At 40.2% G+C, this 21,216-nt stretch overlaps 1 protein-coding gene across 2 annotated transcripts in view; it reads right to left on the bottom strand.

The window, feature by feature from the left end:
- The window catches only part of Nedd1 (NEDD1 gamma-tubulin ring complex targeting factor), a 41,577-nt gene extending 37,461 nt beyond the window's left edge, over nucleotides 1-4,116 (bottom strand). Inside the window, exons 1-2 of one of the 2 annotated variants that reach the window (XM_055627823.1) lie at nucleotides 4,088-4,116; nucleotides 1,376-1,513 (exon numbers count right to left, since the gene is read on the bottom strand). In XM_055627823.1, coding sequence (XP_055483798.1) covers nucleotides 1,376-1,511 — 136 coding nt within the window. In that variant the 5' untranslated portion in view covers nucleotides 1,512-1,513; nucleotides 4,088-4,116. Of the gene's footprint in view, nucleotides 1-1,375; nucleotides 1,514-4,064 lie in introns of both variants that reach the window. The other variant, XM_055627822.1, reaches the window with a different exon arrangement.
- Between the last annotated feature and the right edge of the window lie 17,100 nt (nucleotides 4,117-21,216).

Consider the following 21,216-nt stretch of genomic DNA (forward strand, 5'->3'; position numbering starts at 1 on the left):
GTACTTGTCAATGCCAGCTCCTGTTAATACTCCCTAAAACAAAGCTAAGCCCAGGAGGATGGTGAGGGGAGGGAGGGGAAAGAGGGCAACACATCATGTTAAGAATTGTGTTTTTTTTTTTTTCTCCAACAATCCCAGGATAAAAAATGAAGCTGTAAACACAATTAAAAGCTAAAAATAGAAAGGATGAACTTCATACACTTGCCACTCTCCTTAAAATAGTTTCCACGTGACGAGACGACAGGCTGAAGAGTCCTTCACACAAGTTTGATTAATAGAGCACTGAAGTAATTGGTTTCACTGCTCTAATGCAAAAATCAAGGAATGATCAAGAGGGAAATTTAATTCAATAAGAGAAGTTGTCATTTGATATGTACGTGTAAGAACAGGCATTTGCAATTAGAGAATCCTAATATGTTTGTTCATAAATCAGTCATATTTAAAGCCTTGTCAGTCTCCCTTTCATCAGGAAGAATATTAATACTTTAATACTGGTAAAAACCAGACAATTCTTAACACTTAATGGTTGTTTCAAAACAGTGCTGTGTTTCACATAAGATTAATTTCTAGCACACCAATGACAGAGTATTTCCACATCAAGAAAACTAAGAGTGCTTCATCTACAAGAGGCCCTCCACTGCGAGTGAGTCTAGCAACTCGGAGGCATTTTTTGAGCATCACAACTGGGAGTTAAAGGCATTTAGTGGTTGTGGAGGCCAGGAACACTTCCAAGCATCCCTAATGCCCAGGAAAGCCCATGACAAAGACCTGCCAGACCCAAAATGTCAATGATGCGAGGGTGATAAAGACTATCTTACAGGCACCCTTTTCCCCATCTAGAAGCTCACCAACACAGGGAGTGTACCACTCAGAAGAGTGCAGGGAAACTCAACCCATTTTTGTCTCTTGGGAAGTCATGCTGTTTCAATGCCAGAAAAGGGAAATCCAAGCATATCATCAATAAGACGAAAATGATGATCAATTGTGTTTTTAATCTCTTCCCGTCTTGCTTCTGCCCCCAAGCTCTCAATGATTTCCAGATCAGATTCACAAATACCCAAATGGAGATGCAGAAAAAACATTCTGAAATCTTCCAGATGCTCTCTTGTTCTTACCTAACTCCATGTATTCAATAATGACTGTAGGCAATGAAACTAATTCTACTGCCTGTATCGGAAGACTAATAAAAAGATTCAGCAAGTGTGAATGAGGTTCAAGTGGGCTGCAACCAAAAAAAATTTTAAGAGAAAATTAGATTGCATACATATGTACTATGATTTTTTTAAATCTACACAAAATATTTTTCTTTTTATGGGTCAATACAGTCTCAATGATTATAAAAATAAAAAGTGGTTACTTTTTTTTAAAAGGATACTATTGCTGCTCCAACATATTGAACTGATTCCATGTGGTGACGTGTGGGGGTTGAATTTATCCACCAGGGTCAGAAATGAAGCATCCCATATTTTAATATCATCTCCTGATGAAGCAAATCTGAGGTTTTCCTGCATGACTGGGCGTAGAAAAAGTTTAAAACACAGTTACAAAAAGGCCATTTTTTAAAAGTTGAAATGCCCCGAACCTAAAGGCAGTGGTGTTACTTGTCCATTTCTGTCCACTTTTATTCCAAACAGCACATACACTACAAAGTAGTAAGTGTGATCCAAATACCAGCCAATCACAATCTCTTAGCTCAGCCTTCCACGGGTCCCACCAGCAACTACAATAAATCCAACCTCCTCAGCCTGGCTTACGGTGCATGCATGCCCATGTGGCTTTCCCACCTCAGGCCACCAGACCTGGAAACTGGCCTTCTTCACACCTATGCATCCAGCCAAGGCCATCCTCATCTTAGTGTCTCTTCACCTGCTTCCCTGCTCTACCTGGAAAGCTGCCCTCAGATTCCCCAAAAGCACCTCCTTATCATTCTGGTCTCAAAACATCTCTGCTTCGAAAAGTTAGGTCAGCCCTTTACCAGCGACCCTATATGCCACCACCACCCGATTCAATTTTTTTTCATGGAACTTCTGTTGCCTTATTTGTTCCCATAACAATGTTTGCCTCCTCACATAGGAGTTTTGACATATTCCTGATCCGTAACTACTACACTACTACACACACACACACACACACACACACACCAAAAAAAAAAAAAAAACTGTATTAAATAATGTACTCATCTTAAAAAAAAAAAAAGAAAGAAAGAAAGAAAAAGAAAAGAAAGGGCCATATCTAGCATTCCTGGAAGTCTGAATCCCATTATCCCAAGTTTTCTAAAATTAGCAACATGGTTAAAGAAGTTGCCAAAGTATCCTAGTACCAATACTTGGCCCAATATCATTCACTTTTTATTCAATGTGGTGTTCCAATAATTGTGACAAAATGATGCCACAAGCCAAAGCTGTCTATTCAGAGAGCAGAGAAGCTGCTCCGGACACTCTGAAGGGCAGTAGGTGTATGGAAGACAAAGTATTTAAAAATAAACAGGAGAAGGCTGGAATGGTGAGCCACACCTTTAATCCCTGCACTCAGGAGGCAGAGGCAGGCAGATCTCCCAAGGGTTCAAGGCCTGCTTGGTCTACAGAGCTAGTTCCAGGACAGAGCTACAAAGAAGCCCTGTCTCAAAACAAAACAAGATAATACATAGGAGAGGAGAAAGCAGGGAAACATACTCCCAAACCCAGTATGGGCGGTACAAGAGAACTGTATTACAGGGCGTGGTAGTGGTGCTGGTGGCCAGCCTGGTCTACAGACCTAGTTCCAGGCCAGCCAGGGCTCTGAAAAAAAAAAAAAAAAAAAAAAGTCTTGAGAAAACAAAAACAAGCAATCAACAAGAGTATTGTATTATTATCCAATAATAAACCCTTGACAATACAGCTAATTCTACTTCCTATATCTAAAAACTAATATACAGAAATTAGTTTGAAAGAAGTGGGTTGCAACAGTTTTTTGTTGTTGTTTTGTAAATAAAATCAATTAAGAAAACCAGGGCACAGCATATGTACTATTTCTAATCCTTTTTTTTTTTAATCTATGGCAGCCACACAAAATCTATTTCCTTTTATAGGTCAACACTGTTTCATAGATACTTGATGTCTAATAAGAAGTGGTTATTTTTTCTTTTTTAAGGATACTATAGCTGCTTCAATATACTGAACTAATTCCCCGTGGGCGCTGAATTTACCCACCAGTGTCATAGACCAGACCAACAGGGATCACAGAGAGGCGCCCATATCAACCACAAAGCACCACACTTATCTCCAATGTGCTCCAGTGGAGAAAGTAAAAAGCACAAGGCAGAAACAGTTCATTTCCAAGAGGAAAAAGAAGTTTTAAGGCTCATGGAAAGGATAAAACTTTTTGCCAGAAAGTCCCATGATTCGCTGTGCTTTCGGGATACTGTATTGTATGGATGGTTCCGCGGTAGACTCGCCCTGCCAAGTGCTTCTAAAAACTTGTAGAGTCACCTGTTGAAATGCAGACAAGGTTTCTCTTTGGTGACTGAAACGTGTACCCTACGGCCCCTCGACCCCGGCTGGAGGAAACGAAGGCGTGGCAGAGTAGAACTCTTTAAGAGCAGTAAACACAACTGCAAGATGTTGCTACTATAACCCCACACAAAGTGCCTACTGGGCAGTGTGGTACCCGGGTGCATCACGGGTCCCCGGGGCTGAGTTGAGCGACCTGCCCACTCTAAGTGATGCTGACTTCGCGGAGCCTACCCCCGGTTCCCTCGCTCCGCCTCGGGGCTCTGACATCCGTCCCGCAGAGAGGGTCCGGAGAGAGAACGACGGCGACCAACGGCACACTCCGCTGAGGAGGAGTTCTCGGCAGTCGCTTTCCTCGGAACTCACCGCAGGCCGCCGGCGGCTACGCTCGGCAGCTCGGGGCGAGCGGGCGGCCCGGGGCAGCAGCCCTCGGGCCCGCGACCCCGTCCCGCCCGGCCACTTTCCGCCGCGCGCGCCCGCAGCCGCCGAGGACGCGGATCCCGGATCCCCCGCCGCCCGCCGCCCGCCGCGGCCCTGGACACCGAGCACACAGCCCGCCGCCCTCTGGAACCTCACCTCTCAACTGGCCCAGCTCTTACCCGCTCCTCGCTGCGCTTCCGGCTCCCGCCTGGACTGTTAAAACTTGGGCGGCCGGAAGTCCCGCCCCGCGTGACGTCACGGGGGAAGCTGAGCCCTGAGCGCTCGGCTGAGTGGCAGCCCACAGTGAGGCGGTGCAAAGGAAGTTAACCTAGCCTGTAGCTACCGCGCTTTTGTCACCCATTTGTTTGCTGGCTACTGTGTGCCAGGCACCATGTTAGGCTGTGGTGTGCACTAATGGGTTTAGCCTAGAGGAACAAATGATCTATGAACACACAGGTCCCTGGCTTACAGTCCAGTGCAGGAAGCTAATATTAACAATTCTGTATGTAAGCTGTATGTAATGGCACACGCCTTCCCAGCACTTGGGAGGCAGAGGTGAAATGGACCTATGAATTCGTTGCCAGCCTGGTCTACAGAGGGGGTTCCAGGACAGATAATGTTGCACCGAGAAGTACTGTCTCGGGAGACCTTCCCCATTCTCCATGCTCCCCAGATCCAATCCTGAATGTCGTCCCTAATGCTGAAACAGAACACCAGCTACAGCCTCCCTTACTCCCTTACTCCCTATCCATGCTCCTATGGATCCCACAGACCATCCCTCTCCCCCCCCCCATAGCCTTCCCTCACCCCTCATCACTGAGTCCCAGCCCCAACCTCGTGTGGACACTGCCCGAGGACAAGCCTGCCCGAAGACCAGGTAGGCTGCCCACAGACCTCCACTCTCTCTGTTCCTCCAGACCCAGTTCTCACGGTCACCCCTAATGCTGCAACAGACCATCTCCCCTTGAACTTCCCTTCCTCCAGCCTCCACAACAGCAAGCATTCGCCAAGAACACACCAGCAGAGCAGGCCAATAAAACAAGCAACCCAACACGCAGCCAACACACTCTGAAAATCCAGAAAACAAACAAAACCGAAGAACGAAACACCCACTTAAAAACGACAAACCAAAAATAAGCAGCTAGATGCATAATCATCACAAATCCAAATGCCTAGATGCCAGGATATGAACATAATCAGTAATAGCCAGGGCAATATGTCACCACCAGAGCCCAGCTACCTTAACACAGCAGGCCCTGAACATCCAAAATAGTCAAAGCACACACACACACACACACACACACACACAGACTTTAAAACCAACTATATGAATATGATAGAGATCCTTGAAGAAGAAATAAATGAATCCCTAAAAGAAATCCAGGAAAACACAAACTGGAGGAAATGAATAAATCCTTCAAAGAAAACTATAGCTGGACCGTCTCAACCTGCCAGCTCCCAATAATGACACGGAGACTTTTTATTATTGTTTATTAGCTCAGGCTTTATAGAGTAGGCTATTTCCCAACTAGCTTGTATAACTTAATTAACCTGTCTATACTAGTCCACGTTTATTATATGTCCGTTACCTCGCCTCAGTCTAACTTCAATCAAGTCTGGCTGGCGAATTTCCTACACCTCTCAATTCTTCCCACAGTTCCTATCTCTGTCTGCAAGTCCCACCTTCCCTCTCCTTCCTAGCTATAGGCTGTCAGCTCTTTACTAAACCAATGAGGAGGTGAGGGAAGTGTGCTTGCAAGTCATTGACAGGTGATGCTTCATAAAAATAGCAATACCAAGGTCTGGCCTGCACTCAACTCTCTGCTGGTACAGAAAGCAGCATTTAAATAATACAAAGACAACCTTCACACCGTGCACAAAAAGATTATCCCAATAGAAAGCCAGAAAAACACAAACCAAACAAATGAAGAAAATGAAAAAAAAAAATCTTTTAAAGAAAGCCCAGGGAAAGAAAACAGATTAAGGAAATGAATAAAACTGTTGAAGATTCAAAAACAATAAAGAAATTACAAACAAGGGGAATTCTGAAAATGAAAGAACTTAGGAATGCAAACTGGAACTACAGATGCAAGCTACACCAACAGAATACAGAGATGGAAGAGAAAAATCTCAGGCATTGAAGATATGATAGAAGAAATGAATACAATGGCCAGAGAAATTGTTAAACCTCAAAAATTCCCGACACAAAGCATCCAGAATACCTGGGACACTATAAAAAGACAAAACCTAAGAATATTGGGAATAGAGGAGAGAAAAGATTCCCAATTCAAAGTCCCCAAAAATATTTTCAACAAAATCATAGAAGTTTTCTAACCTAAAAGACATGCCTATAAAAGGTACAAAAAGCATATGGAAGACCAAAGAGATAAGACCAGAAAATAAATTCTCATTACCATCTAAGAATAAAAACACTAAACATTCAGAAGAAAGAATATTAAAAGCTGCAAAGGAAGTACAACAACATATAAAGGTAGACCTCTTAGAATTACATCCAACTTCTCAGTGGAGACTCTAAAAGCCAGAAGAACCTAGAGCCTGTGGTGCAGGCCCTAAGAGACCACAGATGCCAGACTGAAACACTATACCCAAAAAAACTTTCAGTCACCATAGATATATAAAATAAGATGTTACATGATAAAATAAAATTTAAACAGTATCCACTACAAATCCAGCCCTACAGAAGGTGCTAGAAGAAAAAATATAAACCAAGGAGATTAACTAAACTGATAAAAACACAGAAAATAAATAATCTCAGACCGGCAAAACCAAACAAAAAAAGGGAAACATACACACACACACACACACACACACACACACGACACACATACACAACATACACACACCACCACCACCACCACCACCACCACCACCACCAACAACAACAACAACAACAACAACAATATTACAGTAGTTAACAATCATTGGTCAGTGATATCACTCATTATCAAATCTTCAATAAAAGACACAGATTAACAGAATGCATGCAAAAACAGGATCCATCCTTCTGCTGCATTGAAGAAACAAACCTCAAAATTAAGGATAGACATTACCTCAGGGCAAAGAAAAATGATATTCCAAGCAAATGGACCTAGGATGAAAACTGGTAGCCATTTAAATATCTAACAAAATACCCTTTAAAGCAATATTAATCAAAAGAGATGGGGAAAGTCACTACATACTGATCAAAGGAAAAATCCACAAAGCTGACATTTCAGCTCCTCAACACAAAGGCAACCACTTTTGTAAAAGAAACACTACAGCTTAAATCACATATTAATCCTCACACACTGATAGTGGAGACTTCAATACTCCACTCTCACCAATGAATAGGTCATTCAGGCAAAAACTAAACAGAGAAACGTTAAGAGCTAACTCATGCTATAAACCAAATGAACCTAACAGATATTTACAGAACATTTTATCCAAACACCAAAGAATGTACCTTTTCAGCACCTCACCGAACAGTCTCCAAAATTGATCACATAACTCAGGCAGAAATCAAGTCTCAACAAATACAAGAACATTGAAATTATCTTCTGTATCCTATCAGACCACCATGGATTAAATCTGGATATTAACAATGGCAAAAGAAACAACAGGAAGCTTACAAATTCATGGAAACTGAGTAACTCTCTACTCAATGAAAAAGGGGTCAAGACAGAAAGAAAGAAAGAAAACTTAAAGACTTTCTAGAATTCAATGAAAATAAGTCCACAACTTACCCAAACTGATGGGACACAATGAAAGTGTTTCTGAGAGGAAAGTTTGTATCATTAAGGGCCTACATAGAGAATTAGAGAGATCTCATACTAGAAACTTAACAGCATACATGGAAGCTTTAAGACAAAAAGAAGTAAGCTTACCTAAGAGGAGTAGACAGCAAGAAATAAACAAACTGAGAGCCAAAATTAATAAAATAGAAAGAAAGACTCAAGTCTGAAAGAAATGAATAATCTTCCCAATAGGTGCCATTTATCACAGTTAAATCAAGATTTGATAAACAATTTAAATAGATCTATAACCCCTAGTGAAATAGAAGCAGTAAATAACACTGTCCCAACTAAAAAAAATAAAAATTAAAAAAATTAAAAAAAAAAAAAAAACAAACCTGGGACCAGACAGTTTTGGCACAGAATTCTATCAGACTTTCAAAGAAAAATTAACTCTAATACTCCTCAATTTATTCCACAAAATAGAAACAAAAGGAACATTGCCAAATTAATTTTATGAGGCTATAGTTACCCTGATACCCAAACCCTACATAAATACTCAACAAAGAAAGAATTACAGACCAATTTCCCTCATGAACATTGATACAAAAATACTCTAGAATAATTGAAAACTGAATTCCAAAAAGATCACCCACAATGATCAAGTAGGCTTTAACCCAGAGATGCAGGGATGGCTTAATATACAAAATTCAGTAAATGTAATTCACAATATAAGAAAGAAAAAAACAAACACATGATCATCTCATTAGATGCCAAAAAAAGCCTTTGAGAAAGCCCTATACCCCTTCATGATAAAAAGTCCTGGAGAGATTAGGGATACAAGGGACATACCTAAACATAACAAAGGCAATTTATAGGAAACCTATGACTAATTTCAAATTAAATGGAAAGAAATTGAAAGCAATTTCATTAAAATCAGGAACAAACAAGGTTATCTGCTCTCTCCATATCTATTCAATATAGTACTTGAAGGGCCTCTAGCCAGCCCTACCTGGCAAACATGGCTTCCAGCAGGCCTTGCCCTCCTCCAACCCTCATTTCCTTTGCCTTTCTAAAAACCCTTAGATTACATTCATAAAGCTAGCCACCAAAGTCTATTCCCTTATTTGGACACTTCCTCCTCCTGAGGCTGACTATCAAGGTCCAGCTATCAATTTATTGAAGTCCATCTATCAAAAGCCCACTCTGGTTGACCTCCTTAACATGCCTAATCAAAACACACCACCACATCCTAGCCCATTCTAACATAGACATCCCCTTTTCTCTTCTTAAAGATTACTTCTGCAAGATCATTTGTTGCTGTTTTTCTGCCAGAATCAGAAAACAGCCACTTTTAACTTTTCTTCCCGGTTTGAGAAGGATCTCTCTGTGAAAACAGGTGTTTGGGTGTAGTTTGTGTCTAATCTGGGGTATGAAAGGGAACTTCCAGTGTGCAGAGGTCTCCATCAGTACTTGAAGTTTTAGTCAAAGCAATAAACAACTATCTAAGATCAAGGGAATGCAAATTAGAAAGGAAGAAGTCAAAGTATCATTATTTGCACATCATATGCTAAGTATATATAAATGATCCTAAAAGTCCCACCAGGGAACTCCTGCAGCTGATAAACTTTCAGCAAAGTGGCTGGAAACAAGATTAACTTAAAAACAACAACAATAACGACAACAACAAAAAAAAAAAATTAGTGGCCCTACTATATACAAATGACAAGGGGCTGAGGAAGTAATCAGGGAAAACAACACGCATCAGAATAGCCTCAAATAATATAAAATATTCTGTGTAACTCTAGCAAAGCAAGTGAAAGAACTGTATGACAAGAACTTCAAGTCTCTAAAGAAAGAATCAGAAGATGGAAAGATCTCCTATGGTCATGGATCGGTAGGATTAACATAGAGAAAGTGGCCATCCTGCCAAAAGCAATCTGCAGATTCAATGTAATTCTCATCAAAATGCCAACACAATTCTTTACAGAACTTGAAAGGACAATTCTTAACTTCATATGGATTAAAAAAAAAAAAAAGATGATAACTGAAATAATCCTAAACGAACAAACAAACTGCTGGAAGTGTCACTCTTCCTGATTTCAAGTTGTACTGCAGAGCTATAGTAACAAAAACCACATGGTAATGGCATAAAAACAGACATGTTAAACAGTGGATTCTAACAGAAGACCCAGACATACATTCACACACCTATGAACGCCTGATTTTTGATAAAGAAGCCAGAAATGCACAATGGAAAAAAATGGAACTTCATAAAACTAAACAGTTTCTGTAGACAAAGGACACCATCAACCAACGAGACAGCCTACAGAATGGGATTTTCTTTTTTCTTTCCTTTTTTTTTTATACCAATTTTGCATTTAATAGAGGTCTAATATCTTCTGGGTGGTGGTCGTGGTACACATCTTTAATCCCAACAGTTGGGTGGCAGATGCAGGCAGATTTCTGAGTTTGAGGGCAGCTTGATTTACAAAGTAAGTTCCAGGACAGTTAGGGTTACACAGAGAAACCCTGTCTCAAAAAAGCAGAAAAATAAGAGGTCTAATACCCAAAATATATAAAGAACTCAAGAAACTTGATATTAAAAAACCAAATAATCCAATTAAAAATGGGATAAAGATTTAAATAGAGAATTCTCACTACAGGAATCTCAAATGTCTGAGAAACATTTAAACGTTCAACATCCTTAGCCATCAGGGAAATGCAAATAAAAAATGCTTTGAGATTCTATCTTACACCTGTCAGAAAGGATAAGATTAATAACACAAATGACAGCTCTTGCTGGCAAGGATTTGGAGCAAGGGGAGGTAGAAGGGAAGCAGGGAGGAATAGAGGGAGGAAAAACTGGTTGAGATATGTTGTATAAGAAAGGAATCTATTTACAATTAAAAAAAAAGAAAAAATCAGCATAATTAATAGAATTGAAAAATTAGAAAGTACTTATATTTACATAAATACATGCAGCAAAAGCATTTGAAATGGGCAATATCCTGAGTGACTAAAAGTACTCAAAAAACGAGGAAAGAAGAGAGAAAACCCATCAATTGGTCCAAAGCGTAGGAAAGTGCACCCAGAGGCACAGGAGAGACTTCAGTCAGTAGAATGCTGGCATTGGAGCATGGTGACCTGGGTTTGGTCTTCGGATCTCATGAAAACGTCAGGCCTGCTGACTTTAATTTCTGACGGAGCCACAGCAAACTGGAGAACCAAGCAACTTACCAAACAAACTAAAGGAGAGTGACTGGAGAGACTGTGCAAGAAACGGGAGAATTACTGCAGAAAACTATAGCATGCTGCATATTCTACTGGGAATAATATGCATATTGTATTAAAATGTGCATAAGAAATGCTAAATTAACCAAAAGTATTAACGCAGTGATATTGGCTTGATACTGGTTGATACTGGGATGGGAAATGGGTGTGTTTGGGGAGAGGGAGAGCGATAGAAGAGGGTTCTGAGAAAATTGATTCCTAATCTTCTATGTGGAAAGCAATTATTCAGAGATCTGGAACTGAATACTAAAGGACATTAAAGGGAATTACATGTAACTACAGAGCTTTACAATATGTAATCTTGTTTGTTTTTTTAGGTCAGTTCCTCATACCTCATAGCACCATCTACTTCCCAGAAGTAAACTGCATTCTTTGCTGTGTTGTTACTTTGTTACCAAAATTTGTGGACACTCTTCCTCGAAAATATGGTGGGTACTGCAATTACCTGTGGCCAAGTACCTGATTCTTTCAAGGGTGAAACCAGAAAGCAGCCAGTCCGTTGATTCCCTAGGAGGAAGGAAGGGGAAAGGCAATCACCAAGATGAATAGTATTCAGCTTGGAAACATAAGCAGGTAACATGTAGGAGCACAAAGTTCTGTGACATTCAACAGAACATATGCCAGACAGTAAAGAAAGGAATTCTTATTGCCTCTGGAGTTAAGGAGGGCTTCAAGGGGAAGCAAGGTGACAAGCCTTTGAGGTACGCGGTGGCTCCCCCTTATCTGCAGAGAATACAAAGGAGACCCCTGTGAAGGGATGACCGTGGTTAGTATCATGCATTGTACATTCTGTTTTCGCCTACACATGCAGGCCTATAATTAAAGTTTATAATTAGGCTCCATAAGAGCTCTACATTAGTGATAATAAAATAGGACAATTAAAACAGTAATAAGACTGATATGAATGTATTCTCAGCTCTCTCCACAAATACTGTATTGCACCTTCTAAAGAAAGGAGGTACTTTTATGCATGGCTTCTTTTCAGCATATGTGAACTGTCAGCATCACTTAACTTGTACTTTGGAGCGTTTGTAATCATATAAAGGTTAGGTACAAATACTGAGATATGGCAACAGTCACTCTAGTAACCAACATGTCTACCAAATGGGGTAGCAAACACAATGAGCAAACTCTTGAATAAGAAATAATTTACCTCCAGGGTGAGATGGAGGAAAGCAAAAAGCAAAGTTCTGTCATGCACGGACCCTCAGGACCATCTCCATGGCTTCATGCTAACTTTCCCACATCTGTGACCACCAGTCAGCCTTAGAGACCAGATACACCATCACACTGTTCAGCCACTGCCTTTTCTGCTTATTCCTATTACAGCATAGTGTCATGGCCTCTTTACCTGGCTCTTTTCAATTAGCTCTCACAGCAAGGAATGCTGGACACTTGCCCTCCCTCCTGGGTGCTATCAGAGCCTCCTGTGTCCATGGTCATCGGCTTTGAACACAGGTCGCCTTACTGGTCATCTGCTCTAAACTTGAGCCTCTGAGAATGTGCTTGACTATGAGAAATAAGTTTTTGTGTCTCCATTTCCTAGCATGATACCCCAAACAAAGAAGATTGTTAATGAAAGTTGATGAATGGATGAATACATCCACAATTGCATGAATCTGATTTTGAAAGTCTGTGTTTAGGATCCAGCATTAAAGTGGAAAATGAACTACCAGCAGGAAGTCCAGAAGCACTTGGATTAGTTAAGAATTAATTGACATATTGCAGGAAAGATAAAGAAGGTCTGAGGCCATGGGAATAGAAATGAGTCAGAATCAAGAGACTTTTGTTCCAAATAAAAACAAACAAACAAACAAAACCAAATCTTTTTTATGAGGAAACACAACTGATTGACACTGCTATGTTTTCTGAAGGATGACTCTGATATTTTAAATGTAGACAAAGGACTGGAAAGCCAGACAACCCTGTAAGAAGCAATCAATCAATAAACTTCATGAAAGTGAGAAGAGATGATTGAAGCAGACAAAGAGGTTAGAGAGGCTCAGAGACTTCTTGATAGCAAAATAAAAGAGAGTCAAGACGTTGACAGGAGAGTGAAGATTTTAGTGCAAAGAATCTAAGAAATAGAGTAAGTTACTTTTGTCTTTTAATAGTGTAATAAAACTTATAGGCAGTCTAAGATAGTACATTGACTAGGGAGTTCCACTTTAGATAGGCTTCTGTCCATTGGAATAAAGGAGTTCCAAAAAGAAACAAGTTTCCAGGATTTATTGACGGTAAATAACTAACTTCTAGGACATGTCATAGGATCAGTATGTGCTTGTCTTATTTTCTTTTGACATCTCTAGACTCTGCATGATAATATGTTTTAATACATACCTGAGACATGGGAAGATTCATTATGGCATCTGTGATGTTAGCCAAAATGGGAGAAAAAAAAAAACATGGACTTTTTCTAAGAGCCTATTATGTGTAGGGTACCAGAATTTACACATATCTATACCACACCCTCATTTAAACAAAGAAGTGGGAATTATTGTGCTGTTATGACTGACTTTGAAAGTTTTCATTTTGAGGAAAAGCTAACACCATTTTTTTCCTGTGTAGGTAATAAATGCATGTTCTAAAACTTACATATCATTATACCAAAGGTTGAATTAAAAAAAAATCTTTGCTTATTCCTGATAGTGGGCCATTATTTCTTTGCCTTAAGAGAGTAGCTCAGCATAATTTCTAGAGCATACTTTAAGAATATTCTACAAATGTTCAATTTTTTGTACTACAAAGTCTTTCCCATATACACAGAACACAAACATTAATTTACACCTATTCTGAGCTTTGTTTTTTCTCTTGTATCAAAATATAGTCAGTAGTTAATCATTTTATGGTTAGGGGGATTGATCATTGCCAAAGGACTTGTCATGTAAGTTTGAGGGCCCGACTTCAGATCCTCAGAATCTATGTAAAAGCCAGGTAGGCATGGTGGCCTGACAGTAAGTTCAGCCACAGAAGGTGGAGACCGGATCGCGAGACTAAGACTGGCCACATCAGTCATCTCCGAGTTTGTTTGGGAATCTTTGCCTCAATGAATAAAATGGAAGAACAATTAAAGATAATTTCTGACGTCACCTCTGGGCCTCTATGTGCATGTGTACATATATGCATGCACACATATGTGCTCACAAACATTCAGTATGCATATACATATATCACACATGAGAATGCGAAACAGGAAATGATGTTATTTCAGTACATTCTGGCCTTATCCCTCCTGTCCACATAATATTCTGCTTTGTGGACGGTTTTTATTCTGCAAGACCTGTATTGATGCATGCTCAATATTTTATACAGATGCCCTTCACACATAAGCAATTTTCATACATGCACTATCTGTATTGCTTACACTGTCAGTATTTATATGATAAACAGCATTTGTGGTTCTAAATATTCTAGCAGCTACATGCCAAAAATTAGAAGAAACAGATAAACTTCAATTTTATCAAGCAGATATTTAAACCATTATGTCTAAATGATGTCATTTCAACATTTCTTATCAAATTAAAAAATATGGTAATGAACAAATCACTACTAGTATGAAAATCATTCACCTTTTTCACCAAGTGAAAACTTGCAGTATTTTCAAAACTCAAATAGATCTTTTAAAATGCATAGAAGTTTAGCCTTTCAAGCCTAGAAGCAAATTCAGATGAAAAAAAAAATGTCTATGCAGTAACATCTCTGCTAGGATGAATACAAGCTTCCCAAAGCTGATACCTCCAAAACATCCTCTGTTTTGTTTATTGATCTATTTCCTTCATAATCCCATCTCATACCAAAATAACAGTTACATTTCCATAAAGAAAATGAAAAATAACCTTATGTGTAGCATAATATACTACCTAAGGCATTTGCTTAGGTGTTAAGGATGAGCTAGCTGCTCAGTATCTGAAGAGCTCAAAGCCTGTTGCTCCTACAGTTTGTTCTATGGAACAAACCAAAGCTTCACTTTTTAACTCCTCCTGAGCACTAGAGCACTTGAGACCCACATGTTAATGAGTTGGTGTTTAGGTAGTCTACAAAACCCACAGTCACCTAAGCAGGAAGAGACAGTCCGGTTCATTGTTTTAAAGTTTCCTCAGTTTGTACAGATTGCTTGTCCTGGTGCTGCTATCTTCATCCCTACTGGAGTCCATGCTGTCTTCCTGTGAGGAAACCACCAAACCTGTGGCTTTACTATTTCTGAACATGTTATCCCATAAGCACCTAAAAGCCCATAAAAGTTACAGTGATGTCTACTGCAGACACCAAGTGTGTTTTTCTACTGCCTCTTTCTGCATTCTGCACCTCAGCCAACTGGCCCATCAGCCACAGCAAGGACCAATCCCTCCTGCCCCCTTTCCTTCCATGTTCCAGCCTTCTCTAGATCATACAGGTTTGCTTTTATTTTCTAAATGTACTTCAGTCCAGGCACTACTTTCCGCCTGAACACATCTCCCTCTGCTGAAACAATAATGTAACAATCATCTCGCCTCTAGGTCTGTCCTTTTCTACTACGTGCTCCAAGCTACTACCAGACCAACCATCCTACAAAACAAACATAATCACATCCATCCTGGCTTGAACACACTTTGGTGGAACCTCATCACTTTTAGCATAAACTTCCACACAGCCATTTATTCAATTACTAAATATTTATTAAGTATTTCCCATGCCCCAAGAGCTTGTAGCAGCTGTCTGTCATGGACACTGAAAACAAAACAAAAAAATTGTATTTTTTTTCCTAAAGAAGTTTCCAGTTTTTCGTGGGTGAACATAGATTCCAACTATTTTGGGGCCAAAGTTATGGAACAATAGACTGTACTGACATATATGAGGCAGAGCCTGCAGTGACAGCTGCTTGCTTCAGCCATTTAAATCCCATGGAAGAAGAGCATCAAATACATAACCTGAGAGTTGGGATCTGAGATTCTGCCTACTACAGACTCCTCACTCTTACTCGGGTTTATTTTGTTTGAACAGAGATGAAGCTCTTCAAAAGATCAAGGGAAGATTCCACCGGAAAAGTGACTTCTTTGCATTTCTTGTAGCTACTGATTGATATTAACATTCGAGGAGATTGTTCGCAGTTGTTCTGCACTCCTGTGCCTTGATGGAGCATGCTGTGTTGGCCTTTACTGTGAAGGTTCGCCTCTGGGTCAGAAAGCGGGCCTGTGGCTTCTCAACACGAAATAAAGATGTTCTATGCCTCTTATTTCAAATAACATCCCAAAGTTTTGGTGCGACATTATGAAGTTCCAGCACTTAACTGGTTTCATAATGCTTCCCCCCTACTCCTGTCCTAACGGGTGCACTAGGCATGTTTAATGTGCAGGGCTTGATTTGGAATAAAACAACCCATTTTAAACCTGACTGAATCCCAGGAATTGTATCAGAAGACATTATCTTTCACCTGATGATTGAAAAGACTTTTTTTTCTTCTAATTTCTATGAATCTAGACACATCTTTTGTAAAGGAGAAAATTCTTTGTGAGGTGTTATTTTGACTGCTGAAAGTTTTTTCTCTGTTCATCTGCACTTTCATTAAGGGTTTCATCTGGAGGGGAGTGGAAGGTGACTCAGACAAAGTGGTTTTCTTATTTGTTTTGTTTTTTGTTTTTGTTTGTTTGTTTTTAAAGCTAGCTGTAATGGTCCAAAAGCAACTCTCCATTCAGAAAGTTCTACTTAACTCGATTGTTGAAATAAATAAAGTTGCTTGATAGAGTTACTCACCTACCCCGTCCAATCACAGGCCACAAAGGGCTTCTTGGGTGCTGGTAAAGATGCTCCTTCTTTAGGTGACTGCCTCACTTCAATGCATTACAAAACAATAAAACTGGAAATGCCCACTGCCAACTTGAATGAACATACGCCTGCAATCGCCCAAGTGTGCATGCACACATGTCAGAACACTGTTCCTTCTTTAAACGGAGTTGGTTTTGCTTCTTCTTCTTTTTTTTTAATCTTTCCTACTAAATAGTAAGTTCTATAACTCAAACTCTTGTTGGCAGGGCTGATGTCATTTTCAGCCCGCACCATATCACACACAGAAGATACATTATAAACATGTATTGAATGAATGAGTAAGCTAGAGAATGAGTCAAGGATTCAACTGAAGAAATCAGGAACCAATAGCTCAAAGTAGAACTATAATAAATCATAATCCTCTACTTTGAAAAATGTCTCAAAATAATTCCATTTTAAAATATCACCATTATTTTATAACCTATTAGTTTTCAGAAAGACAGGGTGAAATAATAGTTTCTCTGTAACAAATGACTCTAAAATGCAATGGCTTAATGGGCTAACACAATAATGAGCACGTATCCTTCATAGCTTCTGTGAACCAGGACTTTGAAATCCATTTTGCCGGACACACTGAAGTTCCAAAAGGCTTCATGAGAGTCACATGACTGATCAACAGCTGTTTTACTCTGTGGAACTAGGTTCTCTGACTCACGGGTGGGGAAAGGGGACTCTGTGCAGCTAACATTGAAGAACTGGCTGAGGTGACGAGTGACTTGGAACAATCACAGCTTTTACTAAAGGAAGGAAATGCTGAAATATTTAGGCGGTGACTGTGGAGCCATTTGGAAAGCTAGGCAAGGTAGTTCCATGCTCAACACAATACTTTAAACAACTACCTTCTGGCCAGCCCTCTCCACAGAAAAAGGTTTATAGGTCTCTATATACTGTCATGTATCAGCCCACATTTGTCCCTCTAAACTCAGATTCAAATAAGATTTGAGTGAGAGGAGAAATAGAATCCATTATTAGACAAAATGATCAGACCTAACAACTCTCAGCATCAACACACCAAAAGCACATGTATTAAGGAAAATATCACAGGGAAAGGATAACAACTATGCTTACAATACCTAGAAACAACAATAACAAAAAAAAAGAAAGGAAGAATCACACTCATAAAACAAAACACTATGAGACAAGCTCAGGAGACAATAAAAAGCAAACAAAAATCTACAAATAAAAGATGTAGGGTTAGATTTTTAAAAAACCTACTTTATTAAGGAATTTTAGAAACTTCTACCTCCCTTCCTACCTAGGAAAACGGGGTTGTGGACCCTTTTAGATGTAGTTTCTTAGGGCGATTCGGACACCAGCAATCCAGTCCAAGTGCCAACACCAAACAGCAACAGCAATCAACAGCAGCAGCATGGTTCAGCAGAAACAGCAAGATTCCACCAATCAAGGAGAGGCAAGGCAGCAGGACTCAGCTGGAGCGCCACGACAGGTTCTCTACAGTGTTTGTCTCTGAGAAGTGACATGTAAAGAAACGAAGACCAGCGATTGTATGTGAACCTTCCAAAGTGTAGCTATGCAAAAGCGTTGGCTCACTGTCCCTGGGCTTCTACTGACTCCTTCTCAGAGTCCACACAAAGTATTTTTCTAGCTGGCAAAAACCACGCCCTTGCACAAGATAGCTTCCAGGAAACCATCACCCACCCCCTCAGGAGTTTGTTCTCAGGTGAGGATGAAATAAAAACATTTCCACATCCCACATTTGGGACCAAAACAAACAAACACACATACACATAAAAGAAACCAAAACTTTCACTACAAAAAAAGAAATCTTTTTCTCAAAGCCTTTTGAGAGTAAAGGCTCAATGGACAGGTTAAAGAGGTTTGATAGAGTTAAAAAGAGTATTACCAAACTGAAGCCTTTTTCCATAAAGTTTTAGGGGAGAGGGACAGATAACATGAGCAGCATTAAGAAACAGAATGGATACAAGGAGGAATCCGAAGCTTTTCTTACAGGAGTCCTCAAAGAAGAGATTTGAGAGAACTGAGGAGATGTTTGGAGAGCTATTGTGGGCGTCTTGAACCTAATAGCCCTGTCAATCAAGAACAATGAAGAGAGTGAGATGGTAGTACCTCTTCATTTTCATTTATTGCATGATAAAAGTAAGTAGTACATATTGGAGAATCCTGCATTGCATAGTGTGCATTCGTTCACTGTCAAAGCGTAATGTTCAAAACTTAGAAACATCATACTTACAAAATCCAAAATGAATATGATCCAAGGGCTGCCAGTGAACTCAATGAAGAGGGAGGTTGTGAGACAGCAAAAGTGTTGTTCCAAACAGCATTTTTCAAATCTGAGTGAGATCAATAGAAGCTGGTGAAGTGGCTCAGGGGATAAGGAATTGGATGCCAAGCCTGACGACCTGAGATGAATCCTGGTACACAAGAAGAGAATCAGCTCCTGTAAGTTGTCCTCTGAGCTCCACACATGAAGCATACATAGCACACAGCTATGGACACATACGCATGCACACACACAAGTAATAAACAAATACATGTGATAAATTAATACGGCTTTAAGCTAGATATAAAAATGGTCATATCCAACTAGCTGGGGCATGTTCAACACTTCCATCCTTTGGAGATAGAATGTATTTATTCATAATGGAAAAAAATCTGAATTACCAACAGTCTTTACATTCTAACCTCTGTAGAGAAGAAAACAATCAAGAGTAAATGTGATGTCCAGCAAAGGTTTTCTAGGGAATCGGAGGACATAGCGTGATCACTATGTCTGTGCTTCCTCTTGACTAGACCGTGGCACCCCGAGAGGAGCGCTTAGCATGATGCCTTCAGATTCCTGTCATGCTAAGAATCTAGAGCCTGACAAAATAAGCAGCAGCAAAGTGGAGGAGTGCTTTTCTCATTAGTGAAAGTACACACACAAGAGGGGCGAGGCTTCCTAAGCTTCACCTTACAGGTTTCTAGAGAGTGTGTAGGAATATATAGGTTATTTTTGACTAGGATATGATTTTTTAAGATTAATTTTTATTTGTATGTATATGTGTGCATTTGTGTGTGCATGTGCAGAGTGTGTGTGTGCCCACAGAGGCCAGAGAAGACATTTGTTTCCCTAGAGCTGGAGTTACAGACACATGTGAACTGCCAGACATGCTCAGAACACAAACTCAGGTCCCCTAAAAGAACAGTAAGTACTCTTAACCACTGAGCTATTTCTCCAGCCGCTTGACTAGGGTGATTTGATAAGGAATATTTTATTTCCTTCTCATATCCTGCATGGTTTGGGTTAGAAAGTCAGATATGATATGGGAAGTTGGAGCCATTGCTTTCAACTTGAAACCCAGTTGGAGAGTGACTGATCCCATATCTAGATCCTGCCTGCCTTACAACCGATGAATTTCTTTAGTTTCTACATCCCTTCCTGCTGTTTTAAACTTCTTCCCGCTGACCCCGTTTTGCTCCTCAGTGAGTCCTTATGTCAGTACCAAGACATTCATCCAAATACCAGTGTGGACATTGTTTTTTTTTTTTTTCTTTTTCTTTTTAAGATTAACATTTATATCAGGAGCTTCTGAGTAATGCTGATTAACCTTTATGATGTAGGTTAACATTATGCAATCGGTTGACTGCCTCAAGAGAAGACTAAAGAGGGTGGGGAGATGGATCAACAGTTTAAAAAGCACTTGCTGTAAGCATTAGGACCAGAATTTGGATCCTGAGAACCCATAACGGCCTGCCTGCAATTCCAAAGGCAGACATAGGATCCAAGAAGCACACTGGCTGTCCAGACTAGCCATACAGGGTTAAACTGAGCGGCCTGTCTCAGTGAATCAGGTGGAGAGATTGGAGAAGACTCGTGACATAAACCTCAGGTGTCCATATGCACGTGCACATATGTGCATACAAACCTACACATACATGTAAACAGAGATGGAGGGGACAAAGAGAGACAAATAGGGTCCTCGGAGGAAGCGGGAATGCTGCCTCCAGACTGCCTGTGGCTGGAGCTGCCTTGGGTGGTTCTTCTCTGCTTCTGCAGAGTTTAAGCATTGAGACTGAGTGAGCTAGTTCGTTCTCATCCACACTACTCCCCATATGCTATGTGTTCTCTTTCTCTAGGGAACTCTGGGTAAAACACCCTCCAGGTAGACCTGAGTTTATGAACATGTGAGACACAGCCCCACCTGGAGCCGAGTCATTGAAAGTGAGGGCCACTCTCTATTATGCAACAGTAAAAGGTTCTAAATGTTTGATAAACCAAAGTTAGTGGAGGCGTTTCTGGCAGGGCTTGTCCGTGTTGCATTGCACAACCTCACTGAAACACCCAGCATAGACCGCACTGTGCACGCCATCTCACCGCACAGTGTCAACCAATGCTGCCTGGTACACCTTGGCTCATGTTTGAGACTACTGCACGCTCTAAGTTGTTGTGCTTTTACTGTACAAACAAGGATTTCTGCTCCCATGAAACATTATCATTTAATTACAGAAAACAAAGACTT

Source organism: Psammomys obesus, unplaced genomic scaffold (genome assembly GCF_907164565.1).
Source record: "Psammomys obesus unplaced genomic scaffold, mPsaObe1.curated_primary_1811, whole genome shotgun sequence".
Classification (NCBI taxonomy): domain Eukaryota; kingdom Metazoa; phylum Chordata; class Mammalia; order Rodentia; family Muridae; genus Psammomys; species Psammomys obesus.